This window comes from Meleagris gallopavo, chromosome 4, assembly GCF_905368555.1.
Source record: "Meleagris gallopavo chromosome 4, MGAL_WU_HG_1.1, whole genome shotgun sequence".
Lineage (NCBI taxonomy): Eukaryota > Metazoa > Chordata > Aves > Galliformes > Phasianidae > Meleagris > Meleagris gallopavo.
In genome coordinates, this window is record NC_139407.1 from 49,100,499 (window position 1) to 49,121,169 (window position 20,671).

Below are 20,671 nucleotides of genomic sequence, written 5' to 3' on the forward strand. Positions count from 1 at the left end.
AACCCTCTACTAAAGCAGTTCCCCAGAATGGGTTGCACATGGAAGTGTCTGCACGGGCTCCGGAAGATTTTTGTCCAGGTGATGGATGTGTGCATCTGTAACATTCCTGCCATTTGCTGTTCTGGCAGAGTGTTTTCATGTTCAAAAGAATCATGGTTTTACTGCTACTTGCCTTTTGACTAAATCAACTTCCTGTGATGTTGGCCAGTACTTGAAATAGATTGGAGGAGTAATCGTGCATTTATGAACTGAGATTCAAGGTTGGGTGGTGGGGGTTTAGTCGGTTGCACGCGTACTAGTTTGAGGATATATGCAAAGTTCCTAGTTGGCGGCTCATAGGGATCCACAATATTTAGCTGCCTTAATTCTTCAATGTCAGTGTACTTTTGTACCCTGGTAGTTCTGTGTGGGTGTATGGACTTCGACTCTAGCAGCTGGAAGAAGTGGTGACTGCCTTGGATGGGTAAGGATGCTTCTCTCTAGGTAGCACTGTTTCTGCAAGTTGGAGATAAACATATCTCAGGTCTTACTATTGAGGTTCTGTATGCTTGTATAACAATAAAGAAATTGCATCACTTACCTCGTGTTTGATGCTATTTTCAGTGTTTAGGGGCAGCTGGAAGTGACAGAATGTTTAGGTTGTTGCTCCAAAAGTGCGAAGCTACAGATAGTGATTGCACCTACCCATTTGGTGTTTGCTAACACTTTTATTTATAAACTACCAATTGCATCTTCGTGTTTAACATCATTCATAGCATGAATATACATCACAGGAAGTTTTGGTCCAAAGAAGTTTGTATAAAAGTGCATATCAGTTCTCACAGACTAATATCTCTTTTCAAGTCACACAATTTGTAAGGTTATTCCAAGGCACAGGAAAGGCATAACGTTTTCTTCATACGTACAGAAAGTGGAGAAAAGTGATTTCACTTTTCAAGCAGGTATCATAGCTTGTTTTCCTGTGCATACAGTTACCTTCTGTTTTCAACTGAGGTGTTCGGTGTGTATAACTGGAGTGACTCACATAGTGCTTTTCTGCAGTTGCCTGTTCTACATGGTCCTCTGTAGAATGCACAGTCATGAATCCTGTTGAAAGTGGGCCTGTGCCCCTTATTAAAGTGACGCACAAATGCGCTGGATTCTCTTTGCCTTAAAACGTTTTCTTCTTTTTCTTTTGTGAAAAACAATAATAGTTAAAAGCAAGATCAGAGTGGAGAAAAGACAGCAGGCGAAGAATATTAACGGCTTCTTCTGAGAAACAAACAAACAGAAGCTACACTGCTTGTCATTGTTGGATGGATCACAGACAGAGTAGTCGGCAGGAAAGCCATTATTGCTTATCAGGTTATTGTAAAATTTTATTGAAGGCTTTCCTTTTGAGTCAGAAGTGAAGAATCCAAATCTGGGCTTAGATTTTTCTTCGGTCAGCTTAAATGCATAGTAGCCTCTAATTTTGACTTTGTCAATGTAGTATGCTGGGAGGAAAAAAATAGAGAGCTGTTAATATTGTTAATAAAATTTTGTGTGACTTAAAGACTTTCTGGTAATGAGTTAAGTTTTCAAATGGTTATTCATTTAAAGACTATAACTACATCATAAAATATTTAATTGCAGTTATTGCTTCTAATAATACTCAGCTTCCGCTGTATTAATTAGAAATAATGCATCATTGTTCCAAAAAAAGTTTGAACCTGGGAATTTTGTGGACCTATCCTATGAAAAGAGGATTTGCACAGACGTGTAGCCCGTATCTCTGAATGTCTACATGTACAAATGGCACTTGGGAATGTTTCAGTAAGTGCCAGCCAACCTCTGTCCCACCTCCCGCATTGCGTTAGGCAGTTGGGACCAGGCCTGCAGTTCAGAGCTGTAGCTGAAAAGACCAAGATAAGTGCTGCTACTTTTCGTACTTCCTTGCACGTGGGCCACAATGTGAAAAGGAAGCGATCTTAACATTCGGATGATACCTTCATTGACAGAAGGAGGTGGATGAGGGTGAGATGAACTTCACTGCCCTCATTCCTCCACACGTTGTGGTATCTTGTATCTGTGCAAATGCTGATGTTCCCAGCTTTTCATTTCTAATGTCAGCTGGAGGTAAGAGCTGCTGCCTTTGCAAGGTGACAGGATGCCAGCTCCCACACACGCAGAGTTGAGGAGGTGGAAGGCCTCTCAAGCTGTTTTCCTTTGAGTCTGCAGGTCTGAGCAGGCTTAGAGTTGGGAGCTTTCCTCTGGCAAAAGCAAGGCCCTGCTCTTTTGTGAACCTACCTGCAGATGGAGAGCAGATAGCCAGCTGGGTCCTGAGAATGGTGTTGATGAAATTCCTGCCTTATTCCAGACCCAGCTGCTCAGACCCTTATCATATGTGACTGTTACCCTGATGCACGCAAGTGCTGGGCAAAAAATACTTGAATGAAATCATAAATAACAGTCCTTGGTGAGTAAACATCTCTCATTCATATATAAGCACAAAGCATAATTGAGGATGTGAGCCAGACTCAGCAAAAGCATTGTAAACTAGGGAGATGTTTCCATGAATAGTCTGAAGTATCACGCTATCTGAAAATTGAATTGGGAGCACTGTGATGGTGGCCCTTTAAGTGACCTTTGGGTAGCAGCAGAATAACTTACTGTCCCCTTGTTTGTAATGTGAAATTGACATGAAAAGTAAACCAGCAAATGTTCATCAATTCTGTAATAATTGGGAAAGAGCTAAGCACTGGAGGAAAAATGCTCTGCTTATTGTTAGCATCCAGAAGCAATCTGAAGCCATGGCTAGCTGTGAGTAAGACCTGCCTCATTTTTCACATATTTAGCTCCTGGAGAGCCAGGATGTGCAGGGGACAGTTGCTCCAGAGGGGCTTTTGAACATCCCATGGCCTGGCCAGGGAAGTCTCCGGTGTCGGTCAGTAGGAAATAGTGTAGGGATGTATTGCGCATCCTTGGCTGTACGGTTCAGATACCAGTGCCTTTCAGGGACCTTTCCATAACTGCCTGGGTCTCAGCCTAACAACACAGCATTGCTGCATTTCTCATTAAATGCTGTCTCTTACAGACTTCAGAGTAACTAGCTACTCTGATGCAGGCCCCTTCCTACATCTGCCTCTGCATCGGGCAAAGCTTGTGCCCCGGGTCTGTGCCATGAAAACAGCTCTGAGGAATCTATCATAGACTCACCTTTTAAAACCTCTTGTACGTATTTTTCTAAGTAATAGTTCCGAAGCTCATCGTTGTCCAAGGACTGGTCATCTATTCCATTTGCTGTGATGTAGATATCTATGTCACCGTAGGTTCTTTTAATCCACTTGAGAACCTTGCGCACTCCCCAGGGCACCACTGCCAGCCGGGAAGGGGAGCTCAGGCAGGTGATGTCCTGTAGGAACTGGATGTCACGGTCAAACTCATACTGGCTCCCATTCTGGGGCTCGTGAATCACAAATCGTGTGGTGAAGTGATTCAGCGCGTAGAAGTCAGCTGCACCTTTAATGAGCTTCCTTTCCTCGCTTGTGAAAGATGGCAGTGAAGAGTGTGAGAGGCCTTTTCTGTTTTTAAAGTGGATGTATTCCCTCATTGTAGCTGGATAGTCTCCGGTCTTAAATATGGGGTCGGCAAACCAGCCTATTTCAAACTGAAGGAACCTGTTGGCAGCTTTGGTGTGGGACTCAAAGTAGGGGTTGGCAGGCTCGGCCCAATCTGAGTGCAGGGACAGGGACACTCTGCCGTGCTGGAAGGACCGGTACTGCTCGTCATATGTTCTCCAGGCCATGGCATGCGCTATTAGCAAATTGTGTGCTGCCCGGTATGTATCGCTGCTGCTCCTGTTGTAGACGTCGCTGAGTCGGTTAGGCTCATTTATTGTAATCCAAAGTTTAACCAAATCACCAAGTTCCTGAAAGCATAAAGCCGCGTAGTCTTGAAAAGCGTAGGCTGTAGACTGGTTGAGCCACCCTCCTGTCTGCAGCAAAGGGCCCGGCAGGCCCAGGTAGGCGTGCGTTGGGTAGTACAGGGTGACCATAGACTGGACGTTGAGTTTTAGCACTTCGCTAATCACGCATCTGTAATACCTCAGCACCTGTCTGTTGACCACTGACAAATCTCCATTGGGTAAAATCAGTGACCAATCAAGTGCAAATCTGTAGTGGGTGACTTTCATTTTTTCCAGGAGGTCAAGTTGCTTTTTAATACTGACAAAATCCGTACACTGTGCCGGACGGGTTTTTAGCTTCACTCCTTCCACTTTGTGCAGAAGCCCATCTCCCGTGATGTTCCACAGGTAGAGGTTTGGATCACAGAACTGGGGTGAGGATGCCACTGACTCTGCCTGGGGAATGGAAAGCAGTATGTTAAAATGAGGTCATACTGACCCCTCCGCCAGCATACACTAGGTCCGTTTTCACACAGGTAAATGCCCCAGATGGATTCCCTCTGTGGTCACACAAAGGACGGTTCTGATGGTTCTGCAGAGGCAGCAGGGGATGTAACAGGTGAGCACTGTTCTGGCACTGCTGCCAAGGTCAGTCCTGTGCAACCATGGCACAACAGTCCAGTCCCTGTTCTTACCGGTAGTCTTTCTGCCCGTGCAAATATCTGACACAAACAATGTGTAGTGCTTAGTATGAATTCCATCTCTGCTATCTTCTATTAGTTAACAAGTATCTGTGTAGAAAAGGATATATCTTTACTGTTATTTTTAACACTTCTTGTGCAATTTGTAGCATAATACAGTGAAGTTTGAAATATTATTTAAAATAAGTGGTCTTTTCTATGCTGTATATTTACTCAGAATGCTGAACAGAATATATAGAAGCTTTACTTTTTTTCCCTACAGTCGTTGATAAGTAGGATAAATTATAGAGATTTGTTGGTATTTGAGGTGGTTAATATTTTTTTCATTGGACTACCTTTCTGTATGTGATGACAAAGAGTATCTCAGCACTGCCATACACATTGGTCTGTCTACCAAACTGTCTACCAAATTTAAAGCTGAAATAGGTACTGCGGGAAAATGTTGGGAAAAAAGATGCTGTACAGTGTGCACTGAGAATGAAAGGTACTGCACCCAGTCTTTTACTCATGAAGTAAGCTCATAATTGTTCTGCCTCCAGTGGTCATTTCTGCATTTTATTTACTCTTACCTTCAGAACAGACTCAGTAATACCCCAGGAGAAGTCACAGGAAAACTGAGCTTGAACACTTGGTGTAGACTCTCTTGGGAAGAAGCCATTTTCCCGTATGATTTGTTTATAATAAAGTGCAGATGACTTGGGAATCCGTTCCTTTTTTTCACTTTTGAAATCCACATAAAATAATCCACGCCGGATTTTGTAGGCATGCTGCCATTCAAAGCCATCAAGGAGTGACCAGGCTGTGTAACCGAACACATCTATGTTGTCATATTTAATAGCTGTGTAAGAGAAATTAACATTCATGATTATATTATATCATATTTAATACTCTAACATACATATTGGAAAGTAACAGCTGTAAAAGATGTTTCAATTGCCTTTAGGAACGGCAGCTGGGATCTGTTCATAGCAATGATGATTTTATGCAACTTATTTTCGTGATTCGCTGCACTATAAGTTACAAGCATGCAGTGCAAAGCTTTCAGCACTCTCCTCTGACACACATGCCATGTCAATAGCCACCAACCCATTCCAATCTGGCCTATACAAATGATGTTTTGTGGTTAAACAGATAAAATTGATTTTGCTGTAAGGAGCTAATTTATATTAGATTAGATTTTTCTGTCAGCAAAAATATGAAAATATATTTGGAATGTTATTGTTGGTTAGACACAATTTCCTTCACAAAAAGAAAAAAAAAAAAACATTAATGAAGATGTTACTCTGTATTTTGAAACAGGTTGAAGTATTGATATATGTAAAAATACAGATACATGTAAAAATACAGAACTACAGTTCCTGTAGTTATTAGTTGAGCACTGACCCAAACATTTCAGAAGCGTGGGCCCACGGATGGTTATTACAGTCAAATCTGCTGCAGAAGAGGGTTGCATTTTCTTACCTAGTAATCTACCTGCCACGCATCTTCAACTGCAGTCCTGTCTCTAGGCTTCCCTCTGTGGCCATGCAATATTTAAAATATCAAACCAAGTACAGGAATATAACCTCAAATTCAGGACAAATCAGGCTATGTCATATATACTGGGTTATGTGAAGTTCGCAGTTTGGAACAACTTTATCTAGGCAACCTTCATTAGGAGTTTGATTTTGTTTGTTGATGATCAGACATTCTGATTTTACATCTTTTCCCTTTGCTGAGGATTAGAAATGTTTTTGTGAAGGACCTAGGCCACCCACCACAGCAGCATGGCACACAGTGCATGGTGCAGGAGGGCATGGCCTCAGCTGACGCTGGCACCCAAACCAGTGGTGTCTCCTACCCCCCAGCACTGAAATGGAAAAATATAGGTTTTGCAGAGGCTTCAGACATTAACAGCATTAATGTTTTATATAAAATTAAATCTTTGGCCTTCAGAGAGCAGATCCTGCCCTCTGGCTTTTTGAAGTGAGAATACCAATCTTCAACCTGTGTATTTAAAACACGTTATCTTCTGCTTGGCATGGTGTAATCCCAAAGAATGATTGCCATTCTCCTGCTGATTAATTCCGTGCATTTGGCATTGAAGTAGGGGCTTGGCACGACAATGACAGCCTGTTGTCACTGCCTTATTTTCCTGCTGTCAAGGTATGTGCCCACACAAAGGTTTTACAGTCAGGCTGCCATCAGTGAAAAGTGATATGCAATGTATTTGTTTACATTCATTTCTGACTCAGTTTTGTACCCAGATGTTGGACTTTAGCTTTCTGGGACAGGGACTACATATTTTTTCTGTTTGTACAACACTACCACCAGTGGATCCTGATCTGTGGCTTGTACTTACGCAGTAGAAATAATTAATAATTAACTTAGTTGCCATTATGCCTTTTAAAAAAAGATCAAGTCATTAAAAAGCTAAATTATCTTTAAAATTTCCCCCCCCCAAAAAAAAAAATCCAAAAAAGAATCCAGCAGCTCAGTTGTGCACAAACCTTGCAACACCTTATTTATGAAGTTTTTCATCATGTAGATGGCGGTGGTGTCATCGGTTTTCACATGGCTGTCAGTGAACCAGCCGTTCTCTGCAATGAAGATCCGAGGACTGTCATATTCCAGTTTAATCCAGTTCAGTACTTCTCTCAAATTGAGCGACAAGTTTTGTCCCATTTTTGGTAGAGTGTTTGGAGGTTTGAAGTTATCAGGACCAAAGGAAAATGCAAAGAAGTCAGCTGTTCCTTTTATGTACTTTTTTTCATCCTCAGTAAAGCGTGGCAAAAAAGATTCATTTTTCAGTTCTTCTGGATAATCGCCGTCCCCATGGATGGGTTTAGCAAACCATCCAAGTACTCTCTCCACAGACTGCTGGCATTTAGAAATGTCCAAAGCGTCTTCCGATCTGTTGGGTTCGATCCAGTGGGATCCCAAGACTATGGACATCAGTCCCTTCTGATATGGTTGAAAGTGTTTCTTGTAGTTATGCCAGACTTTTGCATGAGCCTGAGAAAAGAAAAACAAGGTTGAATTGCTGCTATTTAATAAATCTGTGTCTGTGTAGGCAGCCAGCCAGCCAGGTAGCTAGGTTTGATCTGCTGCAGACTTCTGTGGCACCGTCACTGAATGATTAAGATACGACAATCACCCTGAAGAGATACACTGGGCAATATCTGCTAAAATGCAAGGTCTTTAGATGGTGGTAACGCTCAGCATCTCCTGTGTGCTGTTGCTATGATGCATTTGGCTTTTTGCCTTTTGATATAGGTCTGAAGGTTAGATGTTCCAGCAGATATGTGAAATGGCTCTTACAGCTAATTTTAGACCAAACAGCTGTTGACAGTGAGATATCAGTGATCTGCACAGTCCCGGCTAGTTCTTTCTTTGTAAAGTACTGATTGTTGGTAGAGTTAAAATTTTAAACTGTAATTACAATTTTTACATTAATTATATATCTCAAATTATGTCTCCTCTGTCAGTGTTGGCTCTGTGCTACTGATTGGCTTTGTGCTATGGGGGCTTCCTGAATTTGCTGTGATCAGGGCACATCCCCTCTGTTCTGTTCTTAGGATGCACTTTCATTTGTTTGAATTTGCACTAATTATACAAATTTTCCACTTTAAGTATCCTATGTACGAAATGTGGAGGAAGCCTTAAGCTGCAGCTGCAAAATTTGAAACAAAATGTTCTTTCCCAGTGTGAGAATTTTGATCCAGGCTTACAGTTCATTTCTTCTTTGAAGTTGCTATAATTATAGTTTTCCTGACAGTATATAAAACAGAACAGAATAAAGTTTATTCCTTTGAAGTATTCATTCTGACAGCAGCATCACTTTGGTTTTAAAAGGAAATCTGACAGCTGCATTTCCCAAGTTTTATTGGTTATGGCACATATCAGCACTCAGGTGATGCCAATCAATGCCTTCTCCGGGACAGACGCAAGTTTTGCCAAGTGTATTAGTGGCAATGAAAACATACATTTTATTGCATTGTAATTCAATTTTTCAGATCATCGTCGCGTTTCAGATAGTTTAACATTGTCACACACCAGAATTACCTTTGAATGTCGCATTAATTATTTAGTTAAGAAATCACATAAGTCAAAATTTTTATAGTCTGTGCGTTAAAACGAATGTATTGGAGATTTAGGAGCCTCTAGCATTGTTCTGAGTCCTGTACAGGAAAAAAAGGAGATTGCACGTGTCAGAGAAGGATGGCTCTGGATGTTCTGGAGATGGATGTGATAGAGGAGAGGAGCTGACACCTCCCCCTGCTGATGAGTTGTCCAATAACTCAGGGTTTACATTGCTCCTGAAGTACGGCTCTATACACTAAGCTTTAAAGCAAATGACTGTTTGCACCCAGGAAAACAGGGAGAAATATTGTGAAACACTTCTACGAGTTAGATTGACATTACAAAGCCAAACAGCATTGCTTACATTTAACAATAATTTCAGCTAATTTATCTAGAAATGCACTGCTTGGAAAAAAGAAAGAAAAAAAAAAGGCCTGATGTCAGGTGGGTATTTGTTTAAACTCAGGAGTACTGTGGAATGACAGCTTGTGAAATTTTGTGTATCAGTTGTTTATGGTTTCTAAGGTCATGCTTGTAACACTCGTTCAAGGTCTGTCTTTGAAAGTACTGATAAAACAACATTAACCTTTGAGATGCAGGCTAAAGGGAGGCCAGCAAAATTGTACTCATGAAGAAAACTGAAAGCTACAGTTATAATATTACAAAAGGGATTTCTTATTAGTCTTATCAGAAAATCTATGTGGCCAGTGCCCTCCCCTCAGTTACCCTCACTGTCCCCACCCAGACGTCCCTCCAGCCCCACGTGGCTGCTAGAGCCAGCCTTACTTTGGTGTTAGCTTGTATTTACCTGCCCTTACTGATTTCTTAGGTAGTTAATGAATATTTTCCCGCAGACACAGCCTACTAACACCTGTTTAATGAAAGATACATGTTTCTGTTGGTTTGACAAGAAAAACTTTGCTCAAGTCAGCTGTGTTATTCACACAGCCAGGTAGCAGGATGGGGGCATCTGGTAAAACTTAGCAATCCCGTACTACTAAATAAAGTGCCGTAAGAAGGCTTTGCCAAAAAACAACCAATTAAAAATGCACTACTGACAGGTAAAAGACTATTAGGGAGACTTCATTAGCTGCATATGCAATTTCAGGAAGTTGATTAGAGAAAAATAAAGTTACTACTAAAACATTGTCTGCAGGTGTGAAAGCAGCCACAAGTGCCATTCTACAGGAGCAGAACTCTAATAGAAATACATGCATCTAGCATGAGTCAAAGTAGGATTTTCACATCACAAATTCATATGCATCACTGATGTCTCCTAATTCCAAGGGCTGTCCCAATTAAAAAAAAAAGTGAGTTGTCTATATTGAAGATTTTTGCAGTTGTTGTAGATGTAATAGCTTTTGCTCGCCAGTAATTCTGTTTTGAGCTGTTAATTGTCCGTGAAGCAGCTTAGCATTCTCAGGTGAAGGATGTATTCTAACTGCAAATTGTTACTGATGGAACCAACTGATAATTAGCATTTGTTTTGTAAGATGAAACATGAAATAAACGTTGATTTAAAAGCTGTATCATACATTACGCTTACTATTTTGAGTAAATCTTGACTAATCTTTTGTTTTCAGTTACGGTTTAATCCCTAATCTTTCACTTTCCTTGTTAGATCAAGGACAAATGTCAAGGCTGAGTACACAGCGAAAGCAGGATCAATAATGGGTATTTATTCTAGATACGTATGACATTAATTTCAGCATATTGTCCTGGTATTAGTATAGCAATTATTCCACAGACTTCAAAGTCACAAGAGTGCTAAGCCAGTTAGTATTAACCCTGCAAAAAGGCTAGATAGAATAAGTCAATTTAATAAAAGAAAGACAACAGTGTTGTTCTCTCTTGAAATATTTTCATGCTCCTTCAAACTCTGCTGCTGTACATTATTTTCAGTATAGACAAAAAAGCTTATCATGGAAACACCGACACTTTCAGATTCATAAGATTTGCTACAATAAGGTGGCTTTCATAGAATATCTCACTATGGAATACGCAAAACATTGTAGAGTTACTTCAGCATGCTGGCCAGCAAGAGAATTTAAAAAAATCCTAATAAAGAGATTCTCCCTTTGTGTTTAGTTGTTTGGGTTTTAAAGAATGAGGAGCTAAAATAGACAGTCTGATGATGACAGTGTAAAAATCACTTTAGAAGCAGAGCAGGTGTGGGGGGCTTATTTGGAGAATTTATTTTGGTTCAAGGCGCTTTTGGTCTGTGGTAAAGATGCCCTGTGGTCAGAGTAGAGAAAACGCCTTTATTTTGCAAACTGACTCTGAAGCTGAATCCTTGTGGAGGAAAAAATGGCTGTGGACATGTAGGTGATCAAGTTTGAAAGTTTTAAGATGGAATTTGATGAGTGTTAGCCATTCTGCACTTGGACTGCATGTTTCCTGATGGTTTCCAAGAAGTGTAAGTAAGCTAAATTGAAAACAACAAATTGTATAGAAAAGTATGAATCATTTCTTATTCAAACCTTGTAAAGTACTGTCATCACTGATGACTGACACTGTTTGGAAAATCTTCCGGCAATGACATTTGTAAGCATAAAAATTCTGCTGTCTCTCTAGGGCCGTACTTGATGGACACCAATCTCTCTTCTGTTGTAAGAAAGATGGGCACTGGTGTAGCTTCATCTTTCAAGATCCTGAGGAGAGAAGGGGCAAAAGTGTCTGTGTGGACTTAGAGATAAAATGATTCCTGATTCCTTCAGCAGAAATTTGTTTTTAAAGAGAATGAATTATGGGACTTCTCAGGGACACGCTCATCCAAAGAGCCTAGAGGTAATAGTGTGTCCGTGAAGAGATCCTGGCACAGGAACTGCTTCCAGAGAGCTAGGAGTAACTCACAGGCACAGAGAGGAACCTGATCTGTGATGTGATGGATCTGTGTGTAGACATCATGTGTGTTCTTTTCCAAGAATGTGTTATTAAAACATGTCAATTAAAAAAAATTGTAGCACGATTTCCTTGTTCTGCTAGTTTTCTCCTGCACTTTTCATCAAGGAGCAAGACGGAAGGGAATGTGAACAGTCTTAAATACAGTATTTAAAAAAAAAAAAAGTCAGTTTCTGCCTGTCACAGCAAGGACAGAACTGTCTGGAGGGCACTGATACAGAAGAAGAAAAGATAGCTGGTCTGTAGTTTGTAGTGTTTACAAACCTCAGCCTAAGAAGCAGGAAGAACATAACTGGGTCTACAGAAAATGGTGATAATTGATCAGATGAATATCTGTTTATTTCCAGTGACGATGATTCAACTGCTTCATATTTTCCTGCTTTTTTCCAATGTAACTACTATCAAATCAAAGAAATGCATCTATTTTTTTTTCCCATGTGCAGTCTCTTCTTCCCTACCTCAGCAGTACTTCAGAAGCTAATTCATTGTTTTTGTATTTTGTTGATATGTCTTTCCAGTGTCACATGGCAAGTTACACCTCACTGTGTTCCAGTGTTGCTTTTGTGAAGGACAGTCCCTTTTAATGAAAAAAGGAGATGCAGACTGTCTTTCTCTACATGGTATCCAATTTCACTTGTTCCTCGTATTAGTGACTACCATCTGATTGAGTAGAGATTCACCTAAGTGAGAATATTAGCCATTTATAATTTAAAAGCTTCAAACATCATATTTCCTATTCATTTCCATGTGAATACTATCAGATCTTTTATAAGGATCAGCAGCATTATGACACACTGTGTAAAATATATATAGGCATATATTTTAGATGGAAACATCAATATCTATGTATTGTTTTCTGAATGCAGAACTCCCAAGTGCACTGCTTAGCAACCTTTGCTTCTGCATTCAGTAGCTCATTTTATTTCTGGGTCTTGAATAACAAGAGGGCTGGCTCTTAGAAGATGCATCTGGGCCATTTCATTAGAAGGATGCAAACCGCAGAAAGAAAGCACATGTAACAGCTGACAAAGCATGTGCAATACCTTGTGCTAGGAACAGCATATGTCTCCTGAGCTTGAAAAGAACAGATAAATCCTTCTTTTGTTGAAAATCCTTCATAAGATAATTACTTACCTAATGACCTTCATTCATGGAAACAGATCATTGTTTTATTGGTTCTGAAACGTGGATTTTTTTTTTCCCAACCAAATATTTGAGTTTTAAGCTGTTGGTTTTCTTCAGTCTACTAAAGTTGTTAGTTAAGAATTAAAATAAATTTCTTAAAGATTCTGGCTACCTGTCTTGAAAAGCATACCACTCATGTCTTATGTGGTATGCTGGCTTTAACTATGTTTTATTTAAAAATATCTACATATATATAAGATGTGTTGACTTGTGTCAACAGTTTCCGCAAGTTTCAATTCCACCTCCAACCACAAAACATTACACTCCAGATGCTTTACTACAAATTTACAATTCTTTGTAAAGAAGACCTGAAATCTTCAGGAGTTTTACAGTGCCACTGGAGAAAATTGCTAATACATTCTGTAATGTTCACAGTGCTGTGAGAAAGATACAAATGAAAATAACTTCTGCTCAAGAATAACATATTGTGTGTAGCACAAAGTCTCACCAAATCCTTCTTTCTAGTGATTTGTTTAATGCTCAGAAGCATAGATTTTAAAGCTAGAATGAACAACTCTGAGTTAAATAATCTTCACCAAGAAACGTCACTTAGTAATTTGTGTATCAGGCCTGGCTCTGCTTGGCTTCCTGGCACACTCAGCTGATTCTTCAGCAGAGGGATTGCTCTCTTTATGCTATGTGGTGTTTATATGGATTTTAATGTGGAAAAATGCAGACACTGCTGAGCTGATAGCCCAGTTTCAATTATGCCACTCAGAAATGTAGGCAAGCCATACCGCATATTTGCATTACATTCTTTACATGTATTGTATCAAATATATCTTATGTAGCACTTGAAAAACAGAAAGAATGATTGGGCATTAGTTCTTTTTGAGATGCTTCACAAATCTCTATAGCTAGGTCAATTCATGTGCTGTGTCTGAAATCAGTTATTGAATCTGGACACCCGATGACTCTTTTGTGTAAAACTTCTATTGACTGCAGTGTGAGCTTTTCTGAAAAAAGATGTTCTCCAGTTCAAGCCTGGAAGCAAATACAAGAAATAGAAGTTGCAGAAAATTTTAAACACTGTTAATTAATATTTCCCAACGTGCATACTTCTTTCTATGTAACAAATACATTCAGATGTATTTGTTAATTACATTTATAATGTATGGTATGCAGTGGAAAAGGTCTGTGACACCTAGGCATTGCTTGAGCATGTAGAATCATACTAGCTTCTCTATCAAAAAGACAGGACAACAACTTGCTCTTTAAAGTAGTTAGAGCACTACAGATGAAAAAAAGGTGTATTTATATTGTTAATTATCTTAAACTGCTGTTGTTGGAGATCGTTTTAAATTACAGCACAAGAAAATAAGAATATAAACTCTTAAGTATATGAACAAGCTACTTTGTGGAATGAAATCAGAGATGCTGTAAATTCTGTTAAGTTTTTGGTATTAGCATGAATGTCTCTACATTTTTTCCTTAAAAATATAACCTTGAGACTCCTCTTCTTGCCCTTCTCAAAGAAAGAATATTAGGAACTTAGGATCCTGTGCTGAAGCTGTTGAAGCTACCGATCACGGGATCAAATCTATTGGATGTCTAATTCTGTAGAAGAAAGCTGATACATAAAATAACACTCACATAAAAATGAAAATGCAGAAATGGCTATGGAAATAATGTAATTTTGAAACTCTTAAATAGTAAAGGGAACATTTGTTATCTTCCAAAACCAAGAACTGATGACCTTGCTAGGTCAGTGATAAACATTTTGCAATATGATCTTACTAAGCCAGAACTAATCATATTTGTATAAACATATCTTCTATTAGTAGTAGAATTGATCCCATAAGCAAATAGAAAAACAATCTCTGCATGAGCTAATAAAATAGTCATTTTAGGGTGGCTGAATGACAGAACAGTCATTTCAGTGTAACTAAAAGAATAAAGAAGGAAATCCGTGATCTTTAATAGGTAGATGCTGTAAGCAAAAATTTAAATAGAGAAATAAACAAGCACCTGAAAACAATTACTGAGTCAGCTGTTGAGACTACAATTAAATAAACATGAAGATTAAAAAAATATTCTTTTAAAGACTGCCTTAGCTGAGGGCTATTTCTTGGTATTTTCACATTCCTTCATTATTATTTTTTAACATTGATTACATGACTGATTTCTCCCATTATTTCCCATGACAGTGCAAGATTCGTTTGTAAATCCTTATTATACTGTACCTTGATCAAATTGTGTCCTACAGCGTAGACAGTAGTTATTTTCCCTTTCTCTCCAGGAGCATGAATACCCGTGCCATACCCATGCCAAGCAACTAAATAAGGATTGTGGATGGTAATCCAATATTTAACACGATCCCCAAAGGTCTGGAAGCAAAAGGTGGCATAGTCATTGAAGATATCAATGACTGATTCATTTTTCCATCCCCCATATTGTTCTTGCAGCGTCAAGGGCAGGTCCCAGTGGTACAGGGTAACCACAGGGTCAATATTTCTGTAGATCAGAGAGTCAATAAGGTTGTTATAGTACTGGAGTCCTTTTTTGTTAGGAGCTGCTACCAGTCCAGTGGGAAAAAGCCTTGACCATGAGATTGAAAACTGATAAAAGGTAACTCCTAAAAAATCCAGAGCTGACACATCTTTGTCCAGCAAGGTGTAGCTGTCACTGGAAACATCTGCGCTGTCAGTGTCTCTGAGCTCTGCATGGATGAAGTGGTCCCAGACGGAGGGTCCTCTCTCGTCCTTCCTCCAGCTGCCTTCCACCTGGAATGCCCCCGTCCCTACGCCCCAGAGAAACTCTGTGGGGAAACTGTCATACAAAAACATCTGTCTTTCACTCACAGGACTGGAGTTGGGATCCTTTTTCCACACAGATCTTCCCTCTCCGGCAAGCCCAGCAACTATCCTTATGAAAACTAATGTCCAAAAAGCAACAAATCTCTTCAGCTGTCGGCCACGCATTATGCTGCTTTATAACGCCAGTGTTAAAAGTCAGATTCCCTTCACCAATACTGAAAAAAATCCATTCATTCCCTGGAATCCCTGCTGTGCAGGCTGTCTTCACTTGCTGCTAACTGCTGGAGTGTCTTATCAAAGCTTCACTAAAAGCTTGTGATTGTAAAAGCCTTGTTAATGTTTAGCCTGAACTGTGAGACCTGGGGTGGGTCAGAGAACAGCGTAATTTTTAGGGAGGTGGCCTCTGTGTGGTCACTGAGACACCTCGGCTGTGTTCTTACTGCGGGGAAATAGGTTACCTGAGCGAAACAGAAAGCTTGGTCACTCGCATGGGAACATACAGGTGACAAGGTGCTAAGAAGCTGTCCTGTTCTCTGTTCCTCCTGAAACTGTATTTCAAGGAAATGAGGAAGAAACAAAATTCTAATTACAAAGTCCTCAATTAAAGTGTGATTTAAAATTTTTAGTGACTCACATGTTAAATTCTAAGAGTGCCAGAAGGGCTTGGGGGTCTTTTCCCAGAGTTTAATTTTGCCTGCAAGAAATGTAACATACAGCATTAGTATACAGTTTATTTCTAGAATCAGGACAGAATCATGCCTACAAAGAGACTGTAACATACATATGCATATCCCAGTAATTACAAAGAAACACAAGGCAAGGCTAAATTTATTCCAGATACACACAACTGCTGTTATAGCTTATAAAAGTCCTATGTACAGCCCTATGTACAGCATCAGTACGAAATTAACACGGGTTTGTACTAGCCCTTAAGCAATTTCCCTTAATTTTTTAAAATAAAAATAATTAGCAAAGATAATTAGGCTTGAAAGATGTTATTTTGTTATTAATTTAATAACCTTGCAGCTGGGCCATCAGTACAGGGAATATCTTACAGAGCAGCTAGACAATATTTTATAATCTCATCTTTTAATATATTTCAAATTACAGCTAAGCTACGCATGTGAAGATTTGGTAAATTTAATAAATACCGTAAGGCTGATACCTGCCAGTCTTGATCTCTTCAGATAAAGTCATGTAAAATGTATTCATGCTACAATCAGAGTTGCTCGATAGCAATGGATCTGTACCTGCAAGGCAGTCGTGCGCTGAAATCTGAGCATGGAACAACTTACCACGTAGGTACAGCACTGCGCTCAGATGAATCAGCCCTGCTGACATGCAGGAGATGAAAGTCCAGATGGGCAGCTGGGCTACGACTTTATTGTTCCTGCTGCTTGTGAGAGCATGTTTGCAAGCAGCACGGGTGTCTCTTCTAGCATAGCATAATGCCATTCTGACATACCTTCAGATTATTAAAACAGTGGAAGATGAAAGACATTTTATGTATTTGTTTATAAGATAAACAACAAAAAACTACATCTACCTCAGTGCACCTTTGTAAGCATATCTGAGCAGCGCCTTTACAAGAGACAGTTTCACCATAGGTGATGGAGAAAGCTCCCACCAACATCTTCACTGCAGATCTCCAGCGGCAGGGCAGCCGCTCACCTAAGGTCAATCTGTCCAACAGAGCAGACCCAGCACTCCCTCAGCACCTGTTCCCTGCTTCTCAGCAAAGATCCCACAGAGGCAATTTGAGAAAGGGAGGTGTAGATAGGACCTGTACCAAATGGATCTACTGTATACACTGACATGTTCCTTTTTATTATATGGAATAGCATTTGAAATATTAATTGGATTAGTTATTGCATGAACAGAATCCTTCTGTTTTAGCATTTAAAAGCTTCAACTGTGTGTACTGTACTATGAAGCAAAACTGAAATACAAGTCATTAAAGATGCTACTGTAATGCTAAAGTAGTTAGATGCCATGATCAACATATGCTTGAGCTCAAAGCACCCATGAAAGCTCAAAGCACTGGGGCAATTGTATTGACAAAGTATAAACAACATGCTTCTGCCCAGCAACTACAGCAGGGCTAGCACAGCTTGCACCTTATTTCAAGCATGGTGTGGTGCATTTGCATGAGATGCAAAGGGCACAGCAGAGGCTTGTGCTCCCAGGTGCTTAATTGAGATTAAGTTACTAACTTAATCGTATTTCTTTCATTATTATCTATATGACTTAGAGCATGCCCTAATCGAGGTTTGAAAATGACTGAATTTATTTTCTTTCTGCTTTGTCATTTTAACTGGTTAGTCTGTAACGTTACTTAATAAAAAGGAAGCAAACTGAGGAGAATCATATAGTGACTTGAGTTTGAAATAGAGATGTGATTAGCTGAGCAAAGAGTTGGGGAAAGGAAATACTGTGAGTGTTAAATCAGAAAACAATTTGCACAGCCAAGTGAGATGTGATCAGGGACTGCTGAGAAGCGAGGGTGCAGCTGGAAGGGAAGAGAAGAGGCAGTATTTAATTATTGCACCAGCTCAGGGGGCAAAGTCAGTGCAGGCTCCAGCCCTAATGCTGTTGTGGATGTCCACAGTGGGGTTTCCTGCCTCCAACCGTGCATTTAATAACCTTGGTTTGGGAATGAATCGAGGCTGGGAGAGGCTGTGGTCTCCAGGGCATCTGCCATTGATGCTGCATTAGTTGGGAAGCTCAGTTCTCATCTGTCAAATTTCTATTCTTGCTTCTGTCTTGATTAAGCAATTCCAGTTATGAACCAACTTTTCACTTGAACACTGATCACATATTCTCAGTTCATGGATTCAGCTTGGAAACATGGGGCTTGATCTGTAGAAATTTGGAACACGTGAATTTGAACGTATGCAGTGTTAGCATATGTGAGTAAGGACACTCTTTCTGCCTAGATACTCAAATGAAGATGGAGAAAAGACTTAGAAAGTTCACTTAGAAAAAAATGTGATGTTTACATTAGCATCAGCTGCTCAGGCCTACTGAGGGCTCCAGAATAGCACAACCTATGTAATTGTCTTCCACAGTGTACTTATCTTCACCTTATGCAGCAAAAACTGTTTGAGATTGGATAAAATGGTTGTTATAGAAAGCCTAATGTCAATAGAAACTAGATCATAAATTTACAAAGAACTTTTGGAATTTTTGGTCTGCAACAAGACACAAATCCCTGTTTTGAAAAAAATATAAAAATATAAATTTGTGTTTTGTTCCATTTTGTTTTAATATGGACTCTAATAATGAGAATATTCTCTACAAGATTCACATGAAATATAGTCAACCATCTAGAAAATGAATATTTTAATGTTTATTAGTGCTGTGAAAAAAAGAAGGAAACTTAGTTGCTGTGTTTTCCTAATCACAGCACTGTAATAATTGTATTAAGGCACTTCCTAACTTCTGAGGTTCTCTGGTTACACATAAAGCTCAGAATATCTCTATTCCATGATACATCATAAAGATTTCTTAAGTGACTGACATGTATTGGTCCCTGAAACAGCTGAAAATCATTGCCTTATGGACTTCAGAAGTGTATCAGGGCTATGGTGCAAGTTTATCTGTTTTGTACTTTCATTATTTCCTACAATTTAAAACAAATTTTGTACAGCAGTAAATAAAACATTACTTTAAGATAGTTTCAGTGAAATTTTATTTCAATTCCAAAATGAACCAGCATGTTAGAATACAAAAATTTTAAAAGAAACTAGAAAATATTAACAAAAGGAAAATGGACAAATTTATGTTTCACTTATCAATATGAGAAGGTGTATTTTCTTTATAAACAACCTCTCATTAAACATGAAAAGATCTTCACTGATCATTGCAACAACATTAAAACTGGTTTTGTTCAACAAGGAAGAAGCTGAGAGCTTGAGTTAACATTCAACACTTTTTCATGTATTTTGGAAAATATCAGTAGAAAAAGTCAAACATTCTTTCAAAAAGGTAGAAATCAACTCAGGTTTTCTATTTTTTTATCTTAGTTGTATGGAGGGTGATGACACTGAGTGAACTTTTATTACTTAAAAAGAAAAAAAAACAACACAGTACTTTCATTAAGACAGTATGCCCTTAAAACATAACCCATGATCACTTACAGGATCGGTAAGGATTCTGCCTTGGTTTTATCTTGCAAAGCACACAATAATATCAGTGGGTATTCAGGTTTGTTCTTGCAGCAGAGCACATTTTTTGGGCTTGCAGTGGTATCACAGCGGTACAGAAATAGAGAATCGTCCCCCTGCTGTGACCAGAAGTGAACAACGGTACCTTACAAGTACCCCGGTCTTCTTTTTGTGAAGGGTTAATAAACTCCTGCCTTCCAAGAAACATGAATGTGTCACAAGCCTGCAAGCAGATACTGCTCTGTTGGATGTTATTCTAGGTAGCGTTATCAAATACAAACAGAGATAACCACCTGCAATAATTCTTTTAGCATTATTTAAACAGTTTGTGCTGCTCTTACAAATGTCAGCCTTTTCAACTCCTCTTTAATTCTCCCATCAGGAACAGGCATGGCATTAAAAATGACATAATGGGAAAGAAATACATAAATACAAACATATTGCTAGAGATGTTTTTCCAAAGAGATCCTGGTTTTGTTTGCATAGCCGTTACAGCCGAGCTCCCATAGTAAAAGCAGAAAGTAGTGAGGAGCGCAGGCCGTGCTGCGGGCTACACTTGGCTCTTTCATGTGTTAAGCAGAAATCTGTTTCTGCAAGCTATGCTAATGTTAAAAATATAGAACACAGACTCCAGGTGGCCGTGGTCCCCAAAGCTGCACTGAGACTTGGGCTTGTTGCTCTTTCATGAGTGGCTTTCTAAATCAGTGGCAGTACTTGAGATGTTGGAAGTCCTGCCTGTCCCCCCATTTTCTCCACCGCTGGCAGCAGAGAGCTTGAGCGGCTCCAGCGAATTGAAACACCGAACACTGAGAGGAGGTTTGACGTTTATTTCATTTCCCTGAGTGCATTCACCCCCACCGTTCAACAAGCGGAGACACAAACGACAGAAAACTGAAAACCCGCCCCGAGGCCTGGACGGATGGCGGACAACCGAGCAACCGGCCGAAAGCCAACAGCCCCCAGCGGGCCGGGCGCGGAGAACCGCGGCGCTCCCCGCTGCGGGCGGCAGGACCAACCGCGAGGAGCCGCCCCACA

At 39.7% G+C, this 20,671-nt stretch overlaps 1 protein-coding gene and 1 long non-coding RNA gene across 2 annotated transcripts; one reads left to right on the top strand and one right to left on the bottom strand.

Moving 5' to 3' along the window:
• Positions 1 to 972: 972 nt before the first annotated feature.
• On the bottom strand, positions 973 to 16,743 carry KLB (klotho beta). Its single transcript, XM_003205866.5, has 6 exons — positions 16,636 to 16,743; positions 14,898 to 16,164; positions 7,056 to 7,560; positions 5,136 to 5,404; positions 3,178 to 4,321; positions 973 to 1,475 (listed from the first exon to the last, which is right to left on the bottom strand). Exons 2-6 carry the CDS (start codon positions 15,633 to 15,635, stop codon positions 1,114 to 1,116), a joined length of 3,018 nt encoding a protein of 1,005 aa, XP_003205914.1. The 5' UTR covers positions 15,636 to 16,164; positions 16,636 to 16,743; the 3' UTR covers positions 973 to 1,113.
• LOC146544499 (uncharacterized) lies at positions 4,400 to 11,596 on the top strand. Its single transcript, XR_014883166.1, has 2 exons — positions 4,400 to 4,484; positions 11,203 to 11,596. It is a non-coding gene; the product is annotated as an uncharacterized LOC146544499 (long non-coding RNA).
• Positions 16,744 to 20,671: the final 3,928 nt, after the last annotated feature.

Excerpts from the sequence above, each read along its gene's own strand:
- KLB (XM_003205866.5), bottom strand. The coding sequence starts at position 15,635 with ATGCGTGGCCGACAGCTGAAGAGATTTGTTGCTTTTTGGACATTAGTT. Across the intron at positions 5,405-7,055 it reads CATAAATAAGGTGTTGCAAG|CTATTAAATATGACAACATA; the intron begins GTTTGTGCACAA and ends TCTCTTACACAG. Across the intron at positions 1,476-3,177 it reads CGTACAAGAGGTTTTAAAAG|CATACTACATTGACAAAGTC; the intron begins GTGAGTCTATGA and ends TTTTCCTCCCAG.